The sequence below is a fragment of the Geotrypetes seraphini genome, chromosome 3 (assembly GCF_902459505.1).
Source record: "Geotrypetes seraphini chromosome 3, aGeoSer1.1, whole genome shotgun sequence".
Lineage (NCBI taxonomy): Eukaryota > Metazoa > Chordata > Amphibia > Gymnophiona > Dermophiidae > Geotrypetes > Geotrypetes seraphini.
The window spans coordinates 389,773,040-389,799,180 of NC_047086.1; the positions used below are offsets into that span (position 1 = coordinate 389,773,040).

Below are 26,141 nucleotides of genomic sequence, written 5' to 3' on the forward strand. Positions count from 1 at the left end.
TATTTGCGGTTTCACCATATTCACGATGGTTTTTAATAGAAAACAGCAAATAACATATAAAAAAGGTATTTGCGGTTCTGTTAATCCCCTATCACAGCGAATATGGAGGGAGAAGTGTACAATCCGCTCTGCGGTCCCTTTTTTTTTTGAGGCACAGAGCACAGTCATGACGAATAGTACAGCTGAACAGCTGCCAATGTACAGGCTATTTTATATGAGTTTAACCTTTGTTTATAAAAATGATATTATACCAGTTAAATAACAGGTGGAAAATCATTACATTTAGAAGAGAATAAATGGAACAACAGAGAAATATAAAAAGATATAGCGTGAATAAATTTGTAATAAACACATGCACATTTTATGATAATACAATCCCTTCTGACTTTTTCTTTTTGGTATACATATTTCAAAATATCTAAACCAAGCAGAGATTAACTGGGTTTGACAGCATCTATTAAAATGTGTTCCTAAGCCTCTTTTTCCCAATGGCAAAGAAATGTAGATTATTTTTTTTCTGATGCCATAAGCAACCAATATCAGCTCTGGCAGCCTGTCTGAATATTTCATAAGTTAGAGAGAGGTTGCAGAAAGTGTACGAAATCCAGGCTTAGTGTTGACATAATTTCACGCGCTCTCCAGCCTTTTTCAATATACCACTGCACGATATCCCATCACGGCTTTACATCGCAGAGCGGGCCACAGTCTGATAAAATAAATCTGAAAGAAAGTCATAGCAGGCTGAACAAATCTGTAAATTTGTTTACGGAGACTTTATATCTATAGAAAAAGCTAATCTCCATATTTTATCTTCTGTTCAAGCACAAACTTGTAGTTAAAGCAGAAAAAGGGGTCTTGGATTTGATATACAGTAAAATCTTGGTTTGCGAACATAATTCGTTCCAGAAGCATGCTTGTAATCCAAAGCACTCGTTTATCAAAGCAAATTTCCCCATAGGAAATAATGGAAACTCAGACAATTTGTTCCAAACAAATTTTATCACCTTTTACCCTAACCTATTGTATTTTCCTTTTTTATTTTGCTTTTTCTTTCATGATTGTAGTTCTCCCCTTTCTTTCCTAATGTTTGAAGTAAGTCCATATGTCTTATAAAGTTTTTATTAAGCCACTTTGGTTTTGTCTAGTATCCCTGACTTTTAAACTGTTTTTATGTAAATTTGATATTGTACACCACTTAGAAACCTGATTAAGCAGTTTAAAATTTTTTAAAATAAACTTGAAAACTTGAAACTTCCACAACCCAAAAACTTTAATACAAAACACTATATGTACTTGTATTGCAAGACCTCGCTCATTTAGAACAGTCACTACACTCTTGCAGCGTCAGAGAGAGAAGAACCATCGGCTTAGTTGTGATGTACTTGTATTGCAAGACATTGCTTGTATATCAAGTTAAAATTGAATCAAATGTTTGCTTGTCTTGCAAAACACTTGCACACCAAGTTACTTGCAATCCAAGGTTTTACTGTACTGCCTTTCTGTGGTACAACCAAAGCAGTTGATAGATAGATAAAGGCACTTTCTCCATCCCTAATAGGTTTACAATCTACCCCCCCCCCTTTTATGAAGCCACATTAGCATTTTTTTCCTGCCAGTCATGGCAGTAAAAGGTCCAACGCTCATAGAATTCCTATGAGCGTTAGAACTTTTACCGCCGCAGCCAGAGATAAAAAAATATGCTAACATGGTTTCATAAAAAAAAGGAGGGGGGGGGGGGAAGTCCATCCATACTTATGAAAGTTTTTTTCAAGATTTGTCTTGTACAGGGGTGTCCAACCTTTTGGCTTCCCTGGGCCGCATTGGGCGAAAAATTTTTTTCTGCTGCTACGTAAACGCTGCAGCAAGACAGAAAAGGGAGCCGGCAAGACAGTAAACATCCGGGGGCAGCAGAGGAAAACACTGCATCGCCCTTGACCGGGGCCCCACAAAATACTTTACGGACCCACACGCGGCCCTCGGGCTGCATGTTGGACACCCCTGGTCTTCTACGACTCAAACACATGGCCATGATTCTAAAAATCGCACCTACCAAGTTATGCGCTTAACTTTAATTGGTAATTCTTCCATTCGGGGGGGGGGGAGAATTGGGGGGTGCAGGGGTAGGATAATAGTAGCTCATACAGAAATGTATATTGAAAGAATGATAAATTTCATATTTTATTTAATTTGATTAATTACTTTAATATAATGTGAGTAGGAGGGGGAAGTGGTGGAAGTGAGAAAGGGAGGTTGATATGGGTTATATGGAAATATATTTTAGAGGAATGTTAGAAATATGCATGAAAATATCATAATTGTGAATCTATTTGAAATGAAAATCTATTTGTATTATATTTACTTATTTCCTTCAATAAAATGTTATAAAGTAATTGGTTAATTGGTACTGATAATTTGAAAGTTCCATTAAGAACCAATTAAAAAAATTAATTAGTCGGTAGTCGCCTAACTCGGTATCTTCTCCGAGGTGCCTACACTAAAAGCAGGTGTGGTTAGGGGCAGAGTTTGGATGTGGATTGAGTTAGGTACCAGTATATCAAAACATTTCTATTCAGAAAATACGTCATTACCAACTAATATCCTCCCTTTATGCACAAGCTCTCCCTCGATAGAATAACACATTAATTCAATTCTTAGAACCTTTCCTATCATACATACTCTGATTCCTATATAAACATTTTCCACACTATCCAATAAATTTCTTACTTCATTATTAGGTAACTTCCAATCTGTAAACCGTATATATTGATAATCTCCACTATATTCTGTTATCACTTGATTCCCTTGATATGTAATTCTCAAAATTGAATCCTCTACCACACCATTTAATGTACACGAATCACTGTTATGTAATTTATCTAGATAATCTTTATTACGCAATTCTTTTGGTAATTCCTATAATTTGTATTCCGCCTTGAACAATATATAATGTATAATGTATTCGAAATTAATTTTCCTATGAACTGTTTTCCTACCTTCTTCTACTCTATGTTTATAACCTAACTAATTTATTTTTCTCAAGTACTTTAGCAAGAATGTGAGCCTTTGGGACAGTCAGGGAACTCTAAATACTTTCTCTTCATCTTAATTAATCTTACTTATTGCATTTCTTCTGTTTCTACTGTAAACCGCTTAGAGCCTCACGGTACAGCGGTATATAAGAAATAAAATTATTATTATTATTATTATATTAGGCCAAGAAAACCCTGGCTTAATATACTAACTCCTAAGTTGATTTAGGCACCGCGAGGCATGATTCTACAAATGGTGCCTAACTTTGATTGACATGCGGTAGGTGCCTACCGAGCCATTTATAGAATCTGGTAAAATTAGAGAGTATAATTTGAGGTTGCAGGGAGGAAGACTTAGGAGCAATGTTAGGAAATTCTTTTTCACGGAGAGGGTGGTAGATGTCTGGAATGCCCTCCTGAGGGAGGTGGTGGGGAGGAAAACGGTGATGGAATTCAAAAAAGTTTGGGATAAAAATAGAGGATCTCTCATTAGAAAATGAAAGATGCAAATTAAAGAATGAAGGCCGATATTGGACAGATGTGCATGGTCTATGTCCCGTATATAGTGATTCAGTGTAGGATTGGCTGGGGTGGGCATCAATGGGGACTTCACTAATTTGGAACATGAGGATGTTCTAGCCAGACTTTACAATAGATATCCTGCAAACAGGATGGAATGAGTTTGGACGGCAACTTCAGCATTTGGAACCTAGGACAATACCAGACTTTACAGTCTGTGGCCCAGAAATATCAAAGAAGAGACAATTTAATTTAATCATGTATTTTTTAATGGGTATAACTTATGGGCAGACTGGATGGACCATTCAGGTCTTTATCTGCTGTCATTTACTATGTTACTATATCCACATTAGTCTGCAGGTGTTCACATCAACTTAAAAAAACATATAGGGACTGATCAGCGTTTTGCTTAAATGATGACGACTATTCCTAAGCATCTAATTCAAATCTACCTTCACTTAAAACAATAATAAAAGTATATTTCAACTAAGCTTGCATTAATCTTTTCAATCGACTATTCCCAAAAGAAGAGTCAAAGCCTGTGCCAGGAACAGATTTCTCTCAATGCAAAATAAATTCTTCTTCGGAAAGGATTTAAATCCCAGTTGTCTATCATCCTCAACCATAATTTCAATATTTAAATTTTCAGCCCGATAGGAGGGAGGCTCAAAGATGACATTGGAGTTAGATGTGCACAATCCAGCCACTCTTACCTGCTCTCTCTTTCCTTTCTTAACTATAAGGAAATCTAAGACTGTTACTTGAGAAAGTCCTTTACAACTCTGACAACACCAGCACTGAAATAGGCAGCAATTTTGGAGTTCATCATATCACAACCTCTTGTACAACGAGGTGATTTCCTTGGAAGGTCCCATACCACTGATACCATCTTGGTCAACACCGCAAGATTTGGAAATTGCTTGCCTTCCTGCTGTAGGTGTCGAGTCGAGCTGTAGAGGTTTCCCAGTATGATTCTCTTTTGAGACACGAGGCTCTGACTTCTCAACAAGTGCAGGAAGGAGCTATACTCAATGCAACACCTGAGAGTGGGACAGAGTTAGCTGGAACTATTTCTAGGAGCAGAGTGAAAAGCCAAATGATAGCTGAGGAGAGGGAGGGAGGGTAGCTCAACCCCAATTCCCCCCACCCCAATTCCAGGGGATAAATGCTATTATTAGAAGCTTACTGAATAAATCAACTTTGATAAGACCACCTACAGTAACTCTACATAATCTGTGAACTTGCATGACCTCTTGGAACTTTTAATTACTTCTGTGGCCACTTTGACAATAGATAGTCATACTAAGATCCAGTCTTGGGATTCTCGGCTTGTCTATCAAGATGCAATAATTGAAAAAACTAGAACAGCTCCCAACCCAAATCCAGTCCATCCATCTAGGGCTGGTGTAAGATAAAACAGGGGTACATTGTTGCCTAGAGGATATAAAAATTCCATTAAATCCTTAAATTTGAGAGTTGTGGGCTTATCCTAATTTGATCTATTTTCTCTTCATGACCTGTCTCAAACGTATTGAGGGAAGTGTTGGGGAAGTAATCCCTCCAATTGCTCAAATATAGCATTTTCTTTTACCTCTCTAGCAGGTGGTGGAGGTAATTGAAAGGATGGGGGAACTAGAAGGGCTAAAGGAGAACTGTCTTTGGAAAATTTGATGTATTGGGTCTATAGGAGTAAACTAGAGAAGAAGATATTGAAAGGACTACCCTACTGGTTTCATTTGTTTTCCCTCAAGATAGAGACTCTAATCTCAGGATGTACTTTAGGAAAAGACAGACTTTATTTAACAGTTCTTTAAGATTCATATTTTCCCAGACCTGTGTTGTGAAACTTAGATGGATTTAGCACGCTCTAAATGCTAAGAAGCCCATAAGAATAAAATGGGTCTCAGCATTTAGAATACACTAATCATTACTGCATGCTAAATATGTTAGCACACTTTAGTAAAAGGATCCCTAAGTTTCTTGATCCAAAATACTGCAGCTAGGCTGATCTGAGCATGTATTGCCGCTTCTCGTTAAACTACACTGGCTTCCAATATTCGCCAGAATACATTTTAAATGTGCTTGTTTAACCTTTAAGATCTTATTCGGCATTTGTCCTCTACTAATTCCTCTGTCTTGGAACTCCCAAAAACAAGCATTTTTTACTATGCAAAAAATTAAATTATCTTTTCCTTCTTTGAAAGGCTTAGCTTCTACTAGTAAACTGGGGAAGTCTCCTTCAAACTAACTGAACTATAGTCAAATACCCAGACCATCACATTTTATAATATATTTGCAAGGAAAATTAATTTTTAAAAAAGTAGTACCCATCAAAATAAACTAAACTGAAACTAGACTCTCTTCAAATCTTCCATAAACATCTAAAAACTTGGTTATTCACCAGATTGTAAATTTTCCTCATTATTTTTTCCTTTAACATGATATAATGCAGTGGTCTCTAACTCAAACCCTTTGAAGGGCCACATTTTGGATTTGTAGGGACTTGGAGGGCCTCAGAAAAAATAGTTAATGTCTTATTAAAGAAATGACAATTTTGCATGAGGGAAAACTCTTTATAGTTTCTTAATCTTTCCTTTTGGCTAAGTCTTAATAATGATATTGTCATTTATAGCTAAAGAGACATATGATCAAGAAACTGCTTTATTTTACTTTTGTGATTATGCTAAATGTACCGAGGGCCTCAAAATAGTACCTGGCGGGCCGCATGTGGCCCCCGGGCCGCCAGTTTGAGACCACTGATATAATGTAAACCGAGTCGAGCTTTATTCTCATAAAGATGACACAGTCTATAAATTTAAGTTTCAGTTTAGTTTATTTTGATGGGTACTACTTTTTTAAAAATTACTTTTCCTTGCAAATATATTATAAAATGTGATGGTCTGGGTATTTGACTCCAATTAATTTAGGAGGAAAAGACTTCAAGAGCTCAAAGAACAGAAAACAGCTGATTCAGTTACGTTACCGTGATGGTTGAACTAAACTGAACATTGCACTGTAATCATGCAGGGATGAAGAAAAAATTGGATGAAGAAATTCAACTAGACAGAGTGAAGGCAGTTATTAGAACAGTTTTTATAGGAAATTGCTCAGGTAACTTAATAGTTTAGTTGGGTAAATTCCTTGGGCTGAAAACTTTACTTAGTATTTATGCAGGCATACGAGTGATGATGTCATCACATATTTCTAGGACAGAACAGCTCTTCCAGAGCTCACAGGTAAGTGTAAAATTCTGAGCGTGCACATTCCTTCCCATAGTTTTTGATATACCGTCTATCAATAATTTGCAGATGATACAAAGTTATTCAGAGTAGTGAAGACACAGGCGAATTGCGAAGATCTGCAACGTGACATAATCAATCTTGAGAAATGGGCATCGACATGGCAAATGAGGTTCAACGTGGATAAGTGTAAAGTGATGCATGTCGGTACACAAAAATCTCATGCACGAATACAGGATGTCCGGGGCGATACTTGGAGAGACCTCCCAGGAAAGAGACTTGGGAGTTCTGATTGACAAGTCGATGAAGCCGTCCGCACAATGTGCGGCAGTGGCGAAAAGGGCGAACAGAATATTAGGAATGATAAAAAAGGGGATCATGAACAGATCGGAGAAGGTTATCATGCTGCTGAAGCGGGCCATGGTGCACCCTCACCTGGAGTACTGCATCCAGCACTGGTCGCCATACATGAAGAAGGACACGGTACTACTCTAAAGGGTCTAGAGAAGAGCGACTAAAATGGTTAAGGGGCTGGAGGAGCTGCCGTACTGTGACAGATTGGAGAAACTGGGCCTTTTCTCCCTTGATAAGAGGAGACTGAGAGGGGACATGATCGAAACATTCAAAAATCTAACACTCCCTCCTCCTCTGACATCCTAGTCCTCTAAACATTCTTCTTTCCTCCGATCTTCATCCTTTCCTTGGAGTTCCTTTCTCACCACAATTCCTGTAAACCGTGCCGAGCTCCACGACTATGGAGATGGTGCGGTATACAAACCTAAGATTTAGTTTAGTTAATAGACTTAGCAGATAAAGACAGATTGTTCACCCTCTCCAAGGTAGGGATAAAGAGAAGGCACTCTCTAATGTTGAAAAGGGATAGATTCCGTACAAACGTAAGGAAGTTCTTCACCCAGACAGTGGTATAAAACTGGAACGCTCTTCCGGAGTCTGTTATAGGGGAAAACACCCTCCAGGGATTCAAGACAAAGTTGGACAAGTTCTTGCTAAACTGGAACGTACGTAGGTGAGGCTGGACTCATTTAAAGCACTGGTCTTTGACCTGGGGGCTGCCGCATGAGCAGACTGCTGGGCACAATGGACCAGTTGTCTGACCCAGCAGCGGCAATTCTTATGTTCTTAGACGGTTTACAATGATTAAAATGACATATAAAAAAAGAAAAAAATTTCCACATACAACTAACAAAATTTGCAGTGGTGAGGGGGTCACAAGACCAAAAAAAACTAACAGGAGGGGAGAAACAGCAGATGCTAAAAAATACATTGAGATAAAAAGAAAGAAAAAAAAAATTAAAATGAAGGAGGGGAGGTAGGTAATACACTTGGGTGAATCTCGCTTCAAAAGAAGCGTTTGTTGGGGAAGAGTGAGCGTGATCTTTCTGGGAGACAGTCTCAAGTATCAAATGTATCCTTGCATAGAAAAGTTTTGATTTTTGATCAGAATAATTTTAGAGAGGACTCTTGTTTGATGTGAAGAGGAAGAACATTCCAAAGCGAGGGTGCTATCACAGAGAAAATAGCTTTTCTGGTGGAATTGTAGAAAATTTCTCTTGTGGGATTACTAACTGGTCTTGATAATTTGAACGTAATGCATGGGTAGCAGTATAGGGGATCAGATGTTTGTCCATCCACAGTAAACACCCTCCAAGGATTCAAGACAAAGTTAGACAAGTTCCTGCTAGACCAGAATGTACGCAGGTAAGGCTAGACTCAGTTAGGGCTCAGGTCCTTGACCTAGGGGCCGCTGCGGGAGTGGACTGCTGGGCATGAATGGACCACTGATCTGACCCAGCAGTGGCAATTCTTATGTTCTTATTTCTTCCTCTCCCTAAGAGATCCCACAAGCCTGTCCCATGCTTTCTTGAATTCAGACACAGTCTTTGCCTCCACCACCCAACATGGGATGTTGCCGAAACATGGCTGTGTTGGGTCCTTCTATGTGTGCCACTAGACATTAGTGAAATAAAGTGATTTGGGTTTTAGCTTCCATCATATGTCCTATCATCTCACTTTATGTCCTTGGTTTAAATCAATGCACCAATATAAACTCATGACCACAAAATATAGCACTTGTTCCTGTTTTGCCTCTAGGCATAAAAGCTTACTCATAAGGTACAAGACAAGATGGAAGTCTTTCCTATTGCAAAAACAAATACATGAAAAACTTTTTGTATTTGCACAAACATTAAAAGACTGATTACTATGTCCATATATATGAAATTAAATAACATGATCTTAAAAATGATGAACACAGTGCACTTTATTTTTAAGAAATGTTAAATTGGCAAGGCTAATCTCTCTACAAAGATATAGAAGCATTCAAGAGGGGTGGGCATCACACTTAATTCTGCAAGAAGTTCCATAGGCAATAAGATTATTTTACAGGGGGAAATTATCAGCATGGGATACCATTAAAGGGCGAAGTTATCAACGTGGGCCACTGTTAACTTAGGTTATTTTAGCACAAGGTCCCATCAGTGTCATAGCAAGGGTAGGAAGCACCCCAACGCCTTCCTCTCCACCCGCCCACCCCACTCCTTCTCCAACCCCCAAGTCAACACTCATGCCTTCCCATCCCCTGTACCTCTTTAAATCTCCACCAGCGCAAGCAGCTTCTCTGACCTGCTGCTCATACCGGCATTGGCTTTTCTTCTGACATCACTTCCTGGCCCCACGACCAGGAAGTGATTTCAGAGGGAAGCCAGGCTGGTATAAGCAGCAGGCTGGAGAAGTTGCTCGCACTGGTGAAAATTTAAAGAGGTATGGGGAGCATGAGCATGGCTTGAAGGGCAGAGAGGTGCCCGTGTCCCCCACCAAGACGGTGCCCAGGGTGGACTGCCCCCCACCCCCTCTTACTATGTAACTGGGTCCCAATGAGACCCTGTGCTAAAATAAGCTGACATGATAAAATAACCTGTCTTTAAGAGCAGCCCACGTTGATGATGTCCCCCTTCAGATGGATTATGTTAGCACAGGTTCCCATTATAACGGTAATCCACATTGATAACGTCCCCCTTAATGAGAATATCTGTACAGTTACAAAATAATAACTATTTATACACACACATAAAACATCTTTTAAGACATGATATATTTGAAATGTAAAAACCAGGTTTCATAAAGACAGATATGGCTGTAAAATAATTGGAAACTCTGATTCAACAGGTACTCCTGGCAGAATTCAACTGCGCAGTGCAGAATTTCCCATCCATGCAGAATTCTGCACAGACCTTCCGTTCTTCCTCTGTTCCTCTCTCATCCTTCTCCCCTATGTGGGTCTGGCCTTTCTTCCTTCGACTAACCGTACCCCCCTTGAGATCAAACATACCTGCGGGTCTCCCAAGGAAGCAGCAGTGGCAGCAGCCAACTGGTAGAGGCAGCACTGTGAACAGGCTGCTTGAGGCCAGCCCCACCAGGGCCTTCCATCTGCTGCAACACTTCCTATAGATAGATGACACAACAGAGGAAAGGCCCTAGCATGGCCAGCTGCATACAGGCATACAGCAGCATACAGGGGCATACATGGCCAGCTGCATACAGGCATACAGCCTGTTCACGGCACTACCTCTGCCATCTGCCGCCACTGCTGCTGCTCTGGGAGGACCTCAGGTATTTCCGATCTCATGGGTGGGAGAGTTGATCGGACGGAGAGAGGCCCAACCCACACAGAGGAGTAGGAGGTGAAAGAGCCAGAGACATGGATCCTGGACTCCAAGTGGGGGGAGAGGGAAGAGGAGGGGGACATAGATGCTAGACCTTCAGGGAGAGGACATGGATGCTAAACTGTAAGTGGGGAGGGAGAGGAGGAGACATGGATGCTAGACCTGCAGGGGGAGAAGAGGGGAGGGGACATTGATGCTGCACTACAAGTGTGTGTGTGTGGGTGGGGGTGGGGGGGTGAAGGAGTGTGTGGACAAGGAAGAGACACAGATGATAAACCTACAGGGGGGAAGAGGAAAGGGGAGGCGGTCATGGATGTTGGACCCATAAGTTAAAGGGAAAGGGGGTGAGAAGCAAACCCAGGCCAGAAAGAGGAGTGATATGGATGCTTGACGGTAGAGAGAGATGCCAGACCATGAGGAGTAGGGAAGGGATTCAGGGTGCAAGCAAGAGAGGTGGTAAGTGGGGTGAAGTGACATGGATGCTGGACCCGCAAATGGGGTGGGGAAGATTGTGGATATTGGAAGAGAGAGTGACTAAGACCAGAAAGGGGATGGGAAAGGAGGAACAGATTTTTAGCCAGAGGAGAGAAATAGGGAGCGATGCCAGACCATGGGTCCAAGGAGGGGATTCAGAGTAAGAGAGGGGTGGGATTTAGAGGGAGACAGAACTGCAGGGAACTGGGGAGGCTGGAACCTGAGAGAGGCATAGGCAGGAAGGAATTTCAGGCCTCAGGATAGGAGAATTCTATGCAAAAAACTACAAATAAACTTTGCAGAATTTTGAAATATTGTATGCAGAATTTTCAAAATATTTGCACAGAATTCCTCCAGGAGTAAACAGACCAGATTAAAGCCAGGCTGGAGATGAAAGGGAGTTGGGAATCAAACTCTAAACACAATCCACAGTAGTATAGTAACTGTTACTTTATTTAATAGAAGCAGCCCAATGTGGCCACATTTCTCCTAATGCCTCCATCAATGCATCAATATCCAAATGATTACAAAAGAGAAGTTCGGTGAGAAGAAATACACTCACTGATAAGCAAACAAATTTCAGTGCACTAGAGTTCCATTTTCTCTGAGGATTGCAATTGACTGGTTAATCAGTAAGCTTCTCTACTGTGATAATTTACAATAACAATTTATTATTTCTATAGCACTACCAGGCTTACACAGAACTGTACATTGGTCATGCAAATGACGGTCCCTGGCTCTAATTATGCCACAGTGCTATCATGCAGCCAAATGTATTGATACTATATTCAAATCAATCATTCAAACCACAATAGTATCATATAAATAATAATTCATTTAAGCAAGGTCCTCAGAAGTGCCAGTATTAGCCAAGTGTTTTCAATGGATATAGCACTTTCGGCATTGGCCTCCTCATTAGACTCGCAGTTAATTCCTTTAATATATATATTTTTTACTTTTCTATAAAATGCTTCTTTTGTTAAAGTGCTATATTCAATCATTTTATCACTTATTAGAAGCTCAATTTATCTTTTTGTTTCGTTGTTCATATCGTGAAGGGGCATGTTTTGTCGAAAGGCTGTATCAAGAAAAGTCCCCCTTATCACATTGCTCTGTACCATCCCAATCTATTAGTGCAATGTGATAAGGGGGACTTTTCTTGATACAGCCTTTCGACAAAACATGCCCCTTCACGATATGAACAACGAAACAAAAAGATAAGTTGAGCTTCTAATAAGTGATAAAATGATTGAATATAGCACTTTAACAAAAGAAGCACTTTATAGAAAAGTAAAAAATATATATATTAAAGGAATTAACTGCGAGTCTAATGAGGAGGCCAATGCCGAAAGTGCTATATCCATTGAAAACACTTGGCTAATACTGGCACTTCTGAGGACCTTGCTTAAATGAATTATTATTTATATGATACTATTGTGGTTTGAATGATCCATTTTAATTATGACACACAGGGCAAAAGGGGGAGTTAGAACATAGTGCTTGAGTAAGGAATTCGAGGGGGTTGAAGGAGTTGTAGGGGACTATAAAAGGGATGATAGACAGATACTTTCGTAGCGTTAGGATTTAAATTCCCCTGATGCAAGCAAGAAAAAATTACTATGGGGTTAGGATAGCTAGTTCAGATAATCAAAGTAATACCCTTTTAAAGCTCTGGCGTTCATTAACCTTAGTGAGCACAAATTCAAAACAAAAACTGTATTCCAACTGCAGAGGAGTTAGCAAAATTTTCTAATAGTAAAATTACACTCATTAGAGATACATTTCCGGTTGCAAACCCTGATGACTTCCTTTTAAGCCCCAATAGGCCGACGGTAATTCCAGTGGATTGTTTTTGGAACACCTTTGATCCGGTCTCAGAAACTTATGTTTCAAAATTATGTGAATAGTTGAAAAAAAAAAATGCAGTTGATAATTGGAAAGCAACAAAACAAAGAAAAAAGTTCCAACCTAAACTGCAGTAAAAAAACAACCGAGAGCAAACAAAACAAAACTGCAGGTCTGTACAAGATGTAGGCAAAATTTATTGTGACAAAATAATTATATGCAAACCCTTTTACCAATCAGGGGACCCGACATGGTCCGTGTTTCGGACAAACCTTCGTTAGGGGTCCATGGTAAAAAAGGGGGGATAACAAAAAAGTCACAAAAAAACTGTAGAGTAGCAGCAAAGTATGAGCGAAGTCAAAATTCGCCACTTCTTATCTTTTTGGGGATATTCCTTTACAAGCTATTATATGGCTGACTTTACTATTAAATCATTTTCTTGAAAATGGTTACTTTTCGTTGAGTATGGGGAACATAACTTTGATACCGTTATTAAAAAGCGCCGATCTGGACCCTACAGTTCCCTCTCATTATCGTCCGATTGCAAATATCCCCCTTTTGACAAAAATGATGGAGTCAATTATTTCTAGCCAACTTTCCAACTACTTGGAGAAATTTTCTATTTTGTTACCATTTCAACATGGGTTTAGACCAAACTTTAGTAGCAAACTCTCCTATTATCATTAATTTCAAAGATTCAAAATTTAGAGACACAAAATAAATGTGTAGTATTGTTGCAATTTGATCTGTCGGCTGCGTTTGATGTCATTCATCACAACATCCCGATTCGTATGTTATCAGATATTGGTTTAAACCAAGTTGTACTGAATTGGTTTAGTAAATTCCTCTCATTGCGATCTTATGAGGTATATTTAGAGGGTGACACTTTCTCCTCTTGGAAATCCAGCTGTGGGGTGCTTCAGGGCTCTCCGCTGTCGCCAATCTTGTTTAATGTATATATGACTTCTCTGAAAAATATTCACCTATGCAGACAATATTTTCATTTTATTAGAAGTTGATCCTGATCTTACCAACCTGGTCCCTAGTATAGACTGCCGCATTTATAAACTTTAACTGTGGGCTTTGTCTATTCAAATGAAATTGAACGCTACCAAAACCAAATTGCTTTGGATTGGGCCGAGATTAGAAAACCTCCCTTCCTCTGTCACATTGAAAACAGGTATCTCACTACATATAGATTTTTCATCTAGAGTCCTGGGTGTCATCTTGGACTCATCACTTACATTTCATGAACAGATAAATTCCTTGACAAAAAAGTATTTTTTTTTAGTCTGCACATGTTGAGGAAGGTCAGATCACTATTCCATCAGGAACATTTCTCAGTGTTGGTACAATCCACTGTGCTTTCTCAGCTAGATTATTGTAACTCAGTTTATCTGGGCATTAAGCAGAGCAGTCTAAAATACAGAATACTGCAGCTAAGCTCATTTTTGGGAAACAAAAGTATGATCATGTTTCCCCTTTGTTGATAAAGCTTCACTGGCTCCCAGTTCACTTTAGGATCCAGTTTAAATGCGCATGCATAATCTTCAAGCTTCTCTATGGAATATTTGATCCTTTTGTCCCCTTATGTTGGAATACCCTTAGACTTTGCCATTTGCGAAACACACAAAGATACAAGTTAGCCTTCCCTTCCTTTAAGGGAATTAAATCTGCTGGAAAGCTCAGTTAAACTTTTGTTTTCAAGTTTGTAGAGATCTGGAATGAACTTCCTGACTCCATTAGGCTTTTAGGCCAGATGCAATTATTTCGTAAATTCCTGAAAACTTTGTTGTTCTCGCAATTTTTAAATGGTTTAACTACAGCCATAATGAAATTATAATATTATAGTTATTTTTCTTATGTACTTTAGTTTTTAATTAATTCTTCCTTCTCCTATGTTTTCTGCTATGTACTCTAGTCTTAATTACATGTGAACCGAATCGAGCTCCACTGGGAGATGACCCGGTATATAAACCAAAGATTAGATTAGATTATATACCCGTGCCAGGCTGTTTTTTTTAAATAAAGAAACCTATAGTGATCCTCCTGCAGACTGTGTTTCATTCCAGCCCCTTCCCTTGTTTAAAAGCAGACTGAAAACCCACTTTTTTGATATAGCCTTCAATCCATAACCCTACTCCCCTCTGCCCTCCAACCCAGCCAGCAGATTAACCATTCCCCTTAACTGTATCCATGACATCCTGTTTGTCTGTTTAGATTGTAAGCTCTTTTGAGCAGGGACTATCTTTTTTATGACTCTGTACAGTGCTGCATATGTCTGGTAATGCTATAGAAATAATTCATAGTAGTAGTAGTAGGATCTGCATCTGATTCTGACTTTTCAGATTTAAAGCAAGATCATACTACATGTTTGCATATTTCTCACATTTTCACAAACTTAGCAATTCTGTTTTTTTTTTCTTTTCTTTCTGCTGCAGTCTAATTTTTAGTCATAAAAATGTAATTCAATAGGCTTCCACGGGTAGAAAAAAGCCCCTAACGAATCCGAAAGTTAGAGATACTCCATCATAGTTTTCTTTTACCTTTTTGCGTTTGCTTGTTTTAGGTCTCCAGATAGCAAAAATTTCTTTTCTGTATTTTCAGAAACCTAACGAGTGCAATCTTAACAACAAAACAGTTTCCACTGTATTTCTTACCTTCTATGAAAACAGAAACAACAACAACAAAAAAATTAAATACCCTTTAAGAAATTATAAAACAACAACAAAACAAATTTTGGCAACATTTTACATATATCGATACTGTCTTGAGCTCTTTCATCCTGTAATTAAAATCCACACTTTTATATGTCAGTTTTCTAAAGGAAAAGCAACCAAACAAAATTTGTATTCAATAAACCTTTGCAATACAACTATATATAGAAATGCATTTTGTAAAATACTGAGTATATTCAATAACAAGAATACGTTACGTATGTAAAACGTGGGTATGCTGAAAGATGAGGCAGCCATTGTAACATATCATATATTCAGATATTGACTAGTCTATTATACATTTTTTTTTATTTCATAAAATGCTGTTTCTAACTGAACTTTATGCCCGGGTATAATGGTGCAAATTTGATTAGGCTTTCAAGAAGATATCTTGGAGTCTTGCATTTTGTATCGTGTATATTTACATACGCTGACTTTTACAAAGCCGAAGCAGAGGTTTCTACTGTGAGACGGCGAGGTAAATGCTCATCGAATTCCTATGAGTGTCGGAGTATTTACCTCTCTGGCCTGTGGTAGAAACGTCTGATGCAGTTTAGTAAAAGGAGTCCATAGTAAGTAGATTTTTCTATTAGCTCCCACAGAATTTTCATGCACGTTTGAGCTTAAACTTTTGAAAATTAAAATCAGATTTTTTCTATGACCATATATTTATTCCATGATGACTAAAGGATCCATTTCTTCCTGTCCATTGTTTGCTTCCACCGGCCTCTTCACAAAAATCGGAGTGCAAGGTCTTCTAGAAGCTCTTTTTAACTGTGTTCTGGTAAATTCTTTACGGATTTTTCTGTAGACAAGAGAAAGATCAGATGTTCAGAAATATTTTTTATTTAAAAAGTACAAATATAAATACTCAGTGGAAAAAAAAGTGTTTAACAGTAAAAATTGTTAAATAAAAATGAAAATAATTATAGAAAAAGACTGAGCATAAGGAGGATGCCATTGGTGGTGGCGGCTCAGGGGCATTGTCTCTGTCTGCCAAGTTTGGTAGGAATTCTAGCTGCCAGAGGAGGAGGTCTACAGCTGGTAAGGTTTGGGGATCCCACCAGTTAAGATATTCATATTTTGGGGGGGATGGGGAAGAATACAATTTTGATGGACGGTAAATCAAAGAAATAATAAACTTGAAGAATGGAGTGGAGAGAAAATTTTTGTGCCCAATCATTTTGGGCTCAAACCCCATCCAAAATTGGTGGTATTGATGCCAAATGAGGCTACATAATTAAACTTGACAATTTATAAAAACAAGACACACCTGAACAACTGCTTTAATTGCAGTGAGTTCCAATTAGCTTTGAAATGATCGACTATGGCAGTGTTCTTTAATGCAAGACCCGCAAGCCTACGTGGCCTTTGTCATCATCCTGTTTTGCCACATAGATTTCTTTAGAAGAAGGATAATCAAGAGCCGAGTTATAAAAACAGTTGCGCTCCATCAAGAAGTGCTCCCATGAGAACTGAACGTATTTGCGGTGCTCAAAGTGATGCCTCTGAGTGTCGTTAATTTTCACGGCACCACCCAGCTAGCTTGGGGTGCTCTCCAAATTTCTTCAGTAGGAAGGACTATTGGTTCCTGCTAGCTACATAAATACTGTACTTGGCTGCTGGGCGGGCCCAGGTTAGTCCAGACCCACCTGTAGCTACATCCCTTATGAAGATCTGCTTATTTAGGGGCCCTTTCACTAAGCTGCAGTAAGCCCTAACTCATGCTTACTGCAGATTAAAATGGGGAATGCTCAAGCATCCCATGGCAGATTTTGCATGTGCATGAACTAAAAAATAAAATGTATTTCAGTAATGATAATCGTGTGGGCATTGCTATGCATTAATTAGTGCAGGATGAACATATGAGCCCTTACTGCAGGCCTCGACAACATTTCATTAAATCAAGGAGCTAGACCAAAAACTTAGGAGCCAGCAGCTGAGACTTCTTGCCTTTCCTACACCTCCAACATTTTCTGCAGTGCATTATTTTTGGGGGGAACTTAGGGTTACCAGATTTTACGTTAGTAAAATCCGGAATCCTAGACCTGCCCCCCAGTTCCGCCCTGTTCCACCCCAGCTCTGCCCCCCACCTGCCTGTTCATCCAGCAGGAAGGCATCCGTGCATGTGTGGATGTGACACGATGACGTTGCATCCGCGCATGCCTCCTCCCGACGCAATTTCTTTTCAAAACCTGGACAAAGTGCTGGTTTTTGAAAGACCATCTGGACCCCCGGACATGTCCTCAAAAAGAAGACATGTCCGGGGAAATCCGGACGTCTGGTAACCCAAGGGAAGGGGGAACAGAAAATGGGCTAGAATCCCTTACCAGTTCAGCGGTAGCTCTTTCAGAAACTAATTTACTAAGGCTCTTTTTCTATTCTGTGTCCTTGGGCAAAGAAACTTGAGGTGCCTTTGCAAGACACTGGCAGAAGCCAACATTCTTCCTTTCCAAAACATGCTACATAGAAACATGATGGCAGATAAAGGTCAAATGGCCCATCCAGTCTGTCCATCCACAGCATCCCTAAGAGATCCCATGCGTTTGTCCCACACCTTCTTGAACTCAGATATAGGCCCAGATGAACAGAAATCATTGTTAATATCTTGTGGGTCACTGTGGGGCCGATAAATTGTCTGATTTGAAAATGGTGATCTATCTTGCTTTTCTCTTCAACTGCCAACTCCAGACTCCATCCCTTCTACCTTGCTACGCCATATGCATGGAACAAGCTGCCCAAATCCCTACAGCTGGCTCTGTCTCTGGCAGTGTTCAAGGCCCAGTTAAAAGCCCACCTCTTCGAGAGTGCTTTTAACTCCTAACTCTTCTCACCTTGGGTTCTGTCTGTCCAAGTTAGATGGTAAGATCTTCTGAGCAGGGACCTTCTATAAATGTCAAAATGTACAGAGCTATGTAGGCCTTTCAGAGCTATATATGTGTAGTAGTATGTTCAAACGACTGCATGCAAATGAGTTTCGTGGAGGTCTGCTGTAATCCCATCTGATCAGTTTTTGGGTGCAGAGCTGGCAGAGGAAGCCCTGAAGCAGCCTCCTGCTGCTCAGCTGTTCGGGGCAGGAAGACTTTTTTTTTTTTTTAAATGGGCACAGATGTTATGCTTGTGTTACACACATACAATATCTGTCCCCATTTAAAACCCCCCCAGTAATGCTGCTCCCCCCCGGACGATGGACCCTTCCTGATAATAAGTACTGGACAATCAGTGAAAAAAATACAATACAAATCATCAGAAATACATACAAGATAAAAAGATTAAAAAATTCAAACAGTGAATCAGGTTACAAATTGATTAAACAACTGTATTTTGACTAATTTTCTAAAAATAAAATAAGATGGAGCACACATAATATTACCCAACCAGTCATTCATTTATTTTACCTGCCTGAAATGCAAGAGTTTTATCCAGAAATCTTTTAAAGCGACAAGCATTTACTGTAGGGTAAACAAACATATGGATTTTGCGTATAGGCCAGTTAAAATGGTCTAGAAAAAAGAGAGAGACCAGGTACGCAGGAGCCATACCAAATATTAATTTAAAACAGACACAGGAAAATTTAAACAGAACTCTTGCCTCCATCGGTAACCAATGTAGTTTTGATAATAGGGAGTAATATGTTCCCCTGAACAAAAAAAAAAAAAAAAAAAAAAAAGATAGGCAGGAGGGGTGCCCACTCCTTCCTGCCTTAAAAACCCAGACCCTCCCCCATACTCCTGATACTCCACCCCCCTCCCAAAGATCATTGGAAGGAGGGATGCCTACTCTTTCCTGCCTCGGCCACTTGGACCCCTCCCAAACCCCCAACCCACCCCCATACCTTATATAGAAGACAGCAGGAGGGATTCCCGGTCCCTCCTACTGGCAGGCTTGTCTCTTCAAAATGGTGGGCCTTTGCTTTCCCAGTGCATCCTGGAATGCAGCAGGAAGAGCCTAAGCCCTGATTGGCTCAGGCACCTGTGGCCCCTCCCAGAGATTGGGAGTATGGGGGGGGGGGGTAGCCACATTCTTTGTGTGTGTGTGTATACATGGGGGGAATCAGGAGAATGGGGAGTCCAGGTGGCCAAGGCAAGAGGGAGTGGGAATACCTCCTGATGACAATCTTCACGGGGGGTGGGTGGGAGGTGTCAGGAGTGTGGAGGATACAGATTTCCGAGGTAGGAGGGAGTAGCCATCCTGCTTGCCGATCTTCAGGGGGCATGTCTGGGTTTTCCCGGATGTCTGGTAACTCTACTTTTTTACTAAACTGTATTATGTGCTAATGAGTACCTAACATGGCTTAAAATGACGTATTGTGGAATACACTCAGACATCTTCTGATAACTTATCTATTTGCAGAAAATGATGCAGCATAAGGTGGCTATTGAGTTGAACTGGCAGCTATGAATGAATTTGGAGTGCTTTGATGAAGCAGCGTATCTAAATTTTAATGAGCACCAGATATTATATGCTCTCTTCTGTTTCCACAGCTGGTGTCATGATTGTTGCAATTGTTGGGGTCTCACTGCGTCTGGGAAGGTAGAGCCGATGTTTCACCCATCATGCTGTGGCTTTCATCAGGTAAGGTCTGCAGGATATCAGTTTGGCTGGGGTTTGAGGCAGGAAATTCCACTGGTCACAAATTTGAATTTTGGCGGGAAAGTTTGTTGGTCACAAATTTGAATTTTTGGCAGTTACCCACTGATACCCAGACCAATATCAGTGCTAACTTGCTCAGCTAGGTCTCTGGGTACTAACTCTGAATACTGGCAATATCTCAGTAACTTACAGCAGCTCCCAAGAACCTGTATTTTCAACACATAGAAATATAGAAAAATGAAGGCAGATAAAGACCATATGACTTATCTAGTCTGCTTATCCATTCCAAAAATACTAGGACTAGGGGGCAGGCAATGAAACTACTAAGTAGCAGATTTAAAATAAACTGGAGAAAAAATGTCTTAACTCAACATGTAATTCTCAGAGTAGTCTTAGATCATAAACTATCCTACCGTGATCAGATAAGCCAGATGGTCAAAAATTGCTTCCATAAATTAATCTAATCTTTCATTTGTGAGTCGCAGAAACCTATTCAAGTTCTAGGCGACTGATCGGAGATCAAGACAGGAAGGGGGAAGTAATAAAAATCATTACAAATTCCAGAAAATATGATCACGTAATGCCACTTTTGAGAAACGCCCATTGACTTCCAATTCCTCAGCGTATCTCATACAAAATACCCTTTTATCATATAAAATCCATCAGTCAAATCTTCCTCTATTTTTGGACAGACTGTTAATACCATATACCCCTCTTAGATCCTTATGTTCAAATGACCAAAATCTCTTATCTGTCCCCTCACTAAAGATCATAGGCACCAGATGCAATGAGATATTTTCAATCACCACACCACAGTTATGGAACTTCCTCCCTTCTTATCTCGGAGAAGAAGACGCTTTAGTTAGATTCAAAAGTTCCTTAAAGGCCTTTTTATATACATTTCAAAAACTAAACCTGGAACCAGAGTCCTGATAATGTATATTTTGCCCACTCATGCACTCTTATCTATTTTAATATGATCTGCAGCACTTGTTTTCCCCAACCTATTGTAACCCTCATTATTCCTTTTTCAACTTCAAAATTGTAGTTCTACCTTCTTCCCTTATGTCAGATTCGTCTATATCTGCGTTTGTCTTAGTTAGTATTTTAAACAATTTTGTCTCCCCTATTTTTAAATATGTACACCACTTAGAAATTTTTATTAAGTGCTTGTATCAAATTTTAAATAAACTGTAACTGTAAACTATAATTAAACTCTGGAATTCATTGGCAGAAAATGTAGTGAAAGCAGTTAGCTTAGCAGGGTTTAAAAGAGGTCTAATTTCCTAAAATTCCATAAGCCATTATTAATATGGACTTGAGAAAATCCATTGCTTCTTCCTAGGATAAGCAGCATAACATCTGTTTTACTCACTGGGATCTTGCCAGGTCCTTGAGACCTGGGTTGGTCACTGTTGGAAATAGGATACTATGCTTGATAGACTTTCAGTCTGTCCCACTATCACAATTCTAATGCTTTTATCTACTATCCCTTTCTTTTCCTATATACTTGTTTCAAGCGTTCTTGAATTCAGATGCAGTTTTCATCTCCATCTCCTCCACCAGGAGGCCTTCCACTCTTTCTGTGAAGTAGTATTTCTTCAGGTTACTACTACTACCACTATTTATTATTTCCATAGCACTACCAGATGCACACTGCACTGTACATTAAACATGCAAGAAATGGTCCCTGCTCGAAAGAGTTTACAATCTGACACACAGAACACAGGGTGAATCAATATATGCTACTCTTGAAGGGAAATATAAAGGGATGAAGAGGTAGAGATGGCAGGGACTACAGAGGGAATGGAAGGGGTAGGACTTAAATGCAGCTTCGAAAAAGTGGGCTTTGAGCCTGGCATAGTGATTCAGGCAGGTTGTTCCAGGCATATGGTGCAGCAAGGCAGAAGGGGTGGAGTTGGGAGCTGGCAGTAGAGGAGAAGGGTACAGACAAGAGAGACTTACCCGAAGAACGGAGTTCCTGGTGTGGGGTGTAGGGAGAGATAAAAGAGGAGAGATATTGAGGAGCCACAGTGCGAGTACACTTGTAGGTCAGTAAGAGGAGTTTGAACTGTATGCAGAAGTGGACAGGGAGCCAATGAAGTGACTTGAGGAAAGGGGTAACATGAGCATAACGACACTGGCAGAATACAAGGTGCGCAGAATTCTGAACAGATTGAAGGGGGAGAGATGGGTTAGCAGAAACCTGCAAGAAGCACGTTGCAGTAATCCAGGCAAGAGGTGATGAGGGCACAGATAATGGTCTTGCAGCATGCTCAGAAAGGAAACTCAGAATTTTAGCAATGTTGTACAGAAAGAAGCGACAAGTTATGGCACTTTGTTGGATATGCAAACAGAAGGACAAAAATGAGTCAAAGATGACCCTGAGGTTACAAGCCAACGAGACAGGGAAGATGAGAGCATGCAGGACGTACTTCTTGAACGGAGAAACTTTAACTAGGACTTCAGCAGAACGAGATTTAGGAGTAATCATCAGTGCAGACATGAAAACTGACAATCAAGTGGAGAAGGCTTCATCTAAGGCAAGGCAGATATTGGGTTGTATCAATAGAAGTTTTGTCAGCCGAAAGCCTGAAGTCATAATGCCGTTGTACAGGGCCATGGTGAGACCTCATCTGGAGTACTGTGTGCAATTCTGGAGGCCACATTACAGTAAAGATGTGCGCAGAATTGAATCGGTTCAGCGGACGGCCACAAGGATGATCTTGGGGCTCAAGGGTCTCTCGTACGAAGAGAGACTGAACAAATTGCAGCTCTACACTCTCGAGGAACGTAGGGAGAGGGGAGACATGATCGAAACATTTAAGTACTTCACGGGACGTGTCGAAGTGGAAGATGATATTTTCTTTCTCAAGGGACCCTCGACCACAAGAGGGCACCCACTCAAACTCAGGGGCGGAAAATTTCATGGCGACACCAGAAAGTATTTCTTCACAGAGAGAGTGGTTGATCATTGGAACAAGCTTCCAGTGCAGGTGATCGAGGCAGACAGCGTGCCAGACTTTAAGAATAAATGGGATACCCATGTGGGATCCCTACGAGGGTCAAGATAAGGAAATTGGGTCATTAGGGCATAGACAGGGGGTGGGTAAGCAGAGTGGGCAGACTTGATAGGCTGTAGCCCTTTTCTGCCGTCATCTTCTATGTTTCTATCCACCAAAATAGGAATGTAGGGAGAGGAGAGGCAGGTTTAGGAGGAAAGATAAGGCGTTCAGTCTTGGCTCCCTCTTTTCCGAAGCTTTCACGTTAGGCTTTTTTTCATTGGGTTGGCTGCAGTGGTAAAAAAGCCTAATGCGGCTTCATAAAAGGGGGGGGGGATTTATGCCCTATTTTCAGCTGAAAATTCATCTTAATTTAGGTGCTTAAAAGTTAGGCTCAAAAATTTAGTCTTGCTTTTCGTATGTCTAGTACTGAAAATTAGCAGGGGGTGGAAGAAAGGGGCTACCTTGAGAAAAGAGCAACCTGCTGTAAGCAATTTGAGGGTTCCTAAGCTCCCAGTATTATAAGCTCTCCCTTAAAAACCCTCTTAAATAGTGTCCATAAAGCCTCTCTCCATTCTGTCCCATGCAGAGTCCACTACAGCCTCTTGTGATGCTAGGGAACAGAGCAAATAGTGGTATACCTAGAACATCAGAGGCCTTTGGGCAAAAATACTGAGGGGCCCCCATATAATAATCTTCATAAAATAGTTATCCTCTCCCCATCCCTTGCATTTCTTCTCATTCTCTCCTACCTCTTCAAGAGGTTACAGATACAGATTTCTACACGCAGCCAGTGGCTGACCCAGAAGCATCCTTCCCTCTGATACAAAACACGTCAGAGGGAAGGCTTCCAAGTCATCTGTGGGATGCGTGTAGGAACTGCTACCCAAGGTCTTTTGAAGAGAGCAAATATGGTTGCACTGAATTATTGAAGGGCACTAGAGGGTGCCAACCCATTCTTGTGCAGCTCTCTAGCTTAGGGTAGGCTTGGGGCATATGGGATTTCTCACCCACCACATGTGGTTGATATGCCACTAAGAGCAAAATGAAGGGAGTTGAAGGAGCACAATCTTTCCACACTGAGATGAGCAAGGAAGCTTGTGGGAAGGACTGTATCTCAGAGGAATGAGAAGCTGACAGCAAAACTGCAAAGTGAAGTAGTCCTATAGCACTGGGCTAGTTTATTACACTTTCTGAGCAGAAAAACTCATTGATACTGAGCAACGAAGAGTGTAATAAAAACACAGGACTATAAACAGTTAACAGTGCATTAACAGGTGTCAGGTTTGTTTTATCCAGCTATTAGTAATAATGCAAATACAGTACTGAAAAAGGGTACTGAACTAGAACATGAAAAATAGTCCCAGCCCTGCTAAGTGTCTGGCATTCAGCAGGAGACTTCTGCTTTCTTGGGTCATTTGCTGCACTCCTGCTCCGTTGCCTCCCCTCTCTATTGGCAGCAGGAGAAAAACCTAGAGCAAAGTTAGGGCACTGGTCATTGACCTAAAGGCTGCCGCGTGAGCAGACTGCTGGGCACGATAAACCACTGGTCTGACCCAGCAGCGGCAATTCTTATATTCTTATGTTCTAAGGGGAAAGAAGAGATGTTTGAACCTGGGTAAAGGCAGCAGAAGGAAATGAGGTAGAGAGGTAGAGAGTGACCTTGAACAAAGGGAAGGGAGAAAGGGAGAGGATGCTGGACTGGGGGGTTGTTAGAAGGCAGAGAGAGAGAACCTGAACTAGGGGTGGGGGAGCAGGAGGACGGGAAGAATGAGGGGAGAAGCTGGACATGGAAAGGGACAGGGATACTCCTAACTCCCACTTGCTTGTAAAGTACCCAGGCCTGAGAAACTCTCTAACCCCCTACTTGTCCTGTTTGATTAGATTCTAAACTCTACTGAGCAGGGACTGTTTCTTGTATGTTTTTAATATACAACGTTGCATATGTCTAGCAGTGCTATAGAAATGATAAGTAGTTGTAGTAAATGCAGACCATGAAGAAGCATAGGAAGGATATAGACACAGAGAGGGCAATCAAGGAACATAGAGGGAGTATTGGAATGGGGGGGGGCACAAAGGGAAAATGACAGGATGGATAGGGACCCTGGAAAAAATGGACAGTGGCTATGGAGAAGAAATGTCAAAACAGGAAAGGGACTTGGAAAGAGAGTTATGAGAAAAAAGAGAAAGGTAGAAAAGATTCACTAGAACAAATGCAATGACCAGATAACAAAGAAAAAATATATTTTTTAAAAAATTTATAATTGTCAATGTCAATGTGAGCCTTGGGAAATGTGCATCTCTGATATTTTGTGTTTCAGTTTCTACTTCTATTATTGTGACAGTCTTTCTGTATATATGAGGGTGGTTTGAAAAGATTAGTAAACAAACAAATTAAACAAATATTTTTTAAAAATTTGGCAAAACCTATTTTTCTGACAGGATGGAAAATCCAGACACTTGCTGGACTAAGTGTACAGCCCTTGATGGAGACTATGGGCTCCTTTTACTAAGCTGCAATAGTGTTTTTAGCACGTGCAGAATTTTAATGCGCGCTAAACCCTCGCTACGTGGCTAGAACTAACGCCAGTTCAATGCTGGCGTTAGCGTCTAGCGCGCGCTAAGCCTGCTATCGTAGCTTAGTAAAAGGAGCCCTATGTTGAGAAATATAACTTAAAGAATAAATACATTTGTAGGCTCCAAAGGGTGGTAGGTGAACGGCACCCCCTCCGAAATGACGGAGGTGATTAGTGGAGTACCACAGGGCTCAGTCTTGGGCCCAATCCTATTCAACATCTTTATAAGAGACTTGGCAGAAGGGCTTCGAGGTAAAATAACATTATTCGCCGATGACGCCAAACTGAGTAATGTAGTGGGCAAATGCACAACAGACGAAGATTCAGTGCCCGACAACATGATGCACGACCTACTCCTACTGGAGCGATGGTCTAGGACATGGCAACTCAACTTCAATGCCAAAAAATGCAAAGTTATGCACCTGGGCAGCCAGAATCCATGCAAGTCTTATACCCTTAATGGC

At 40.5% G+C, this 26,141-nt stretch overlaps 1 protein-coding gene across 5 annotated transcripts in view; it reads right to left on the reverse strand.

The window, feature by feature from the left end:
• Positions 1–461: 461 nt before the first annotated feature.
• Positions 462–26,141, reverse strand: part of MTA3 (metastasis associated 1 family member 3) — a 459,795-nt gene continuing 434,115 nt past the window's right edge. For 4 of the 5 annotated variants that reach the window (XM_033939005.1, XM_033939006.1, XM_033939004.1 and 1 more), the window contains one exon: positions 15,203–16,311. In XM_033939005.1, the coding sequence (XP_033794896.1) occupies positions 16,300–16,311 (12 nt within the window). In that variant the 3' untranslated portion in view covers positions 15,203–16,299. Of the gene's footprint in view, positions 721–15,202; positions 16,312–26,141 lie in introns of those variants that run through there. The other variant, XR_004538871.1, reaches the window with a different exon arrangement.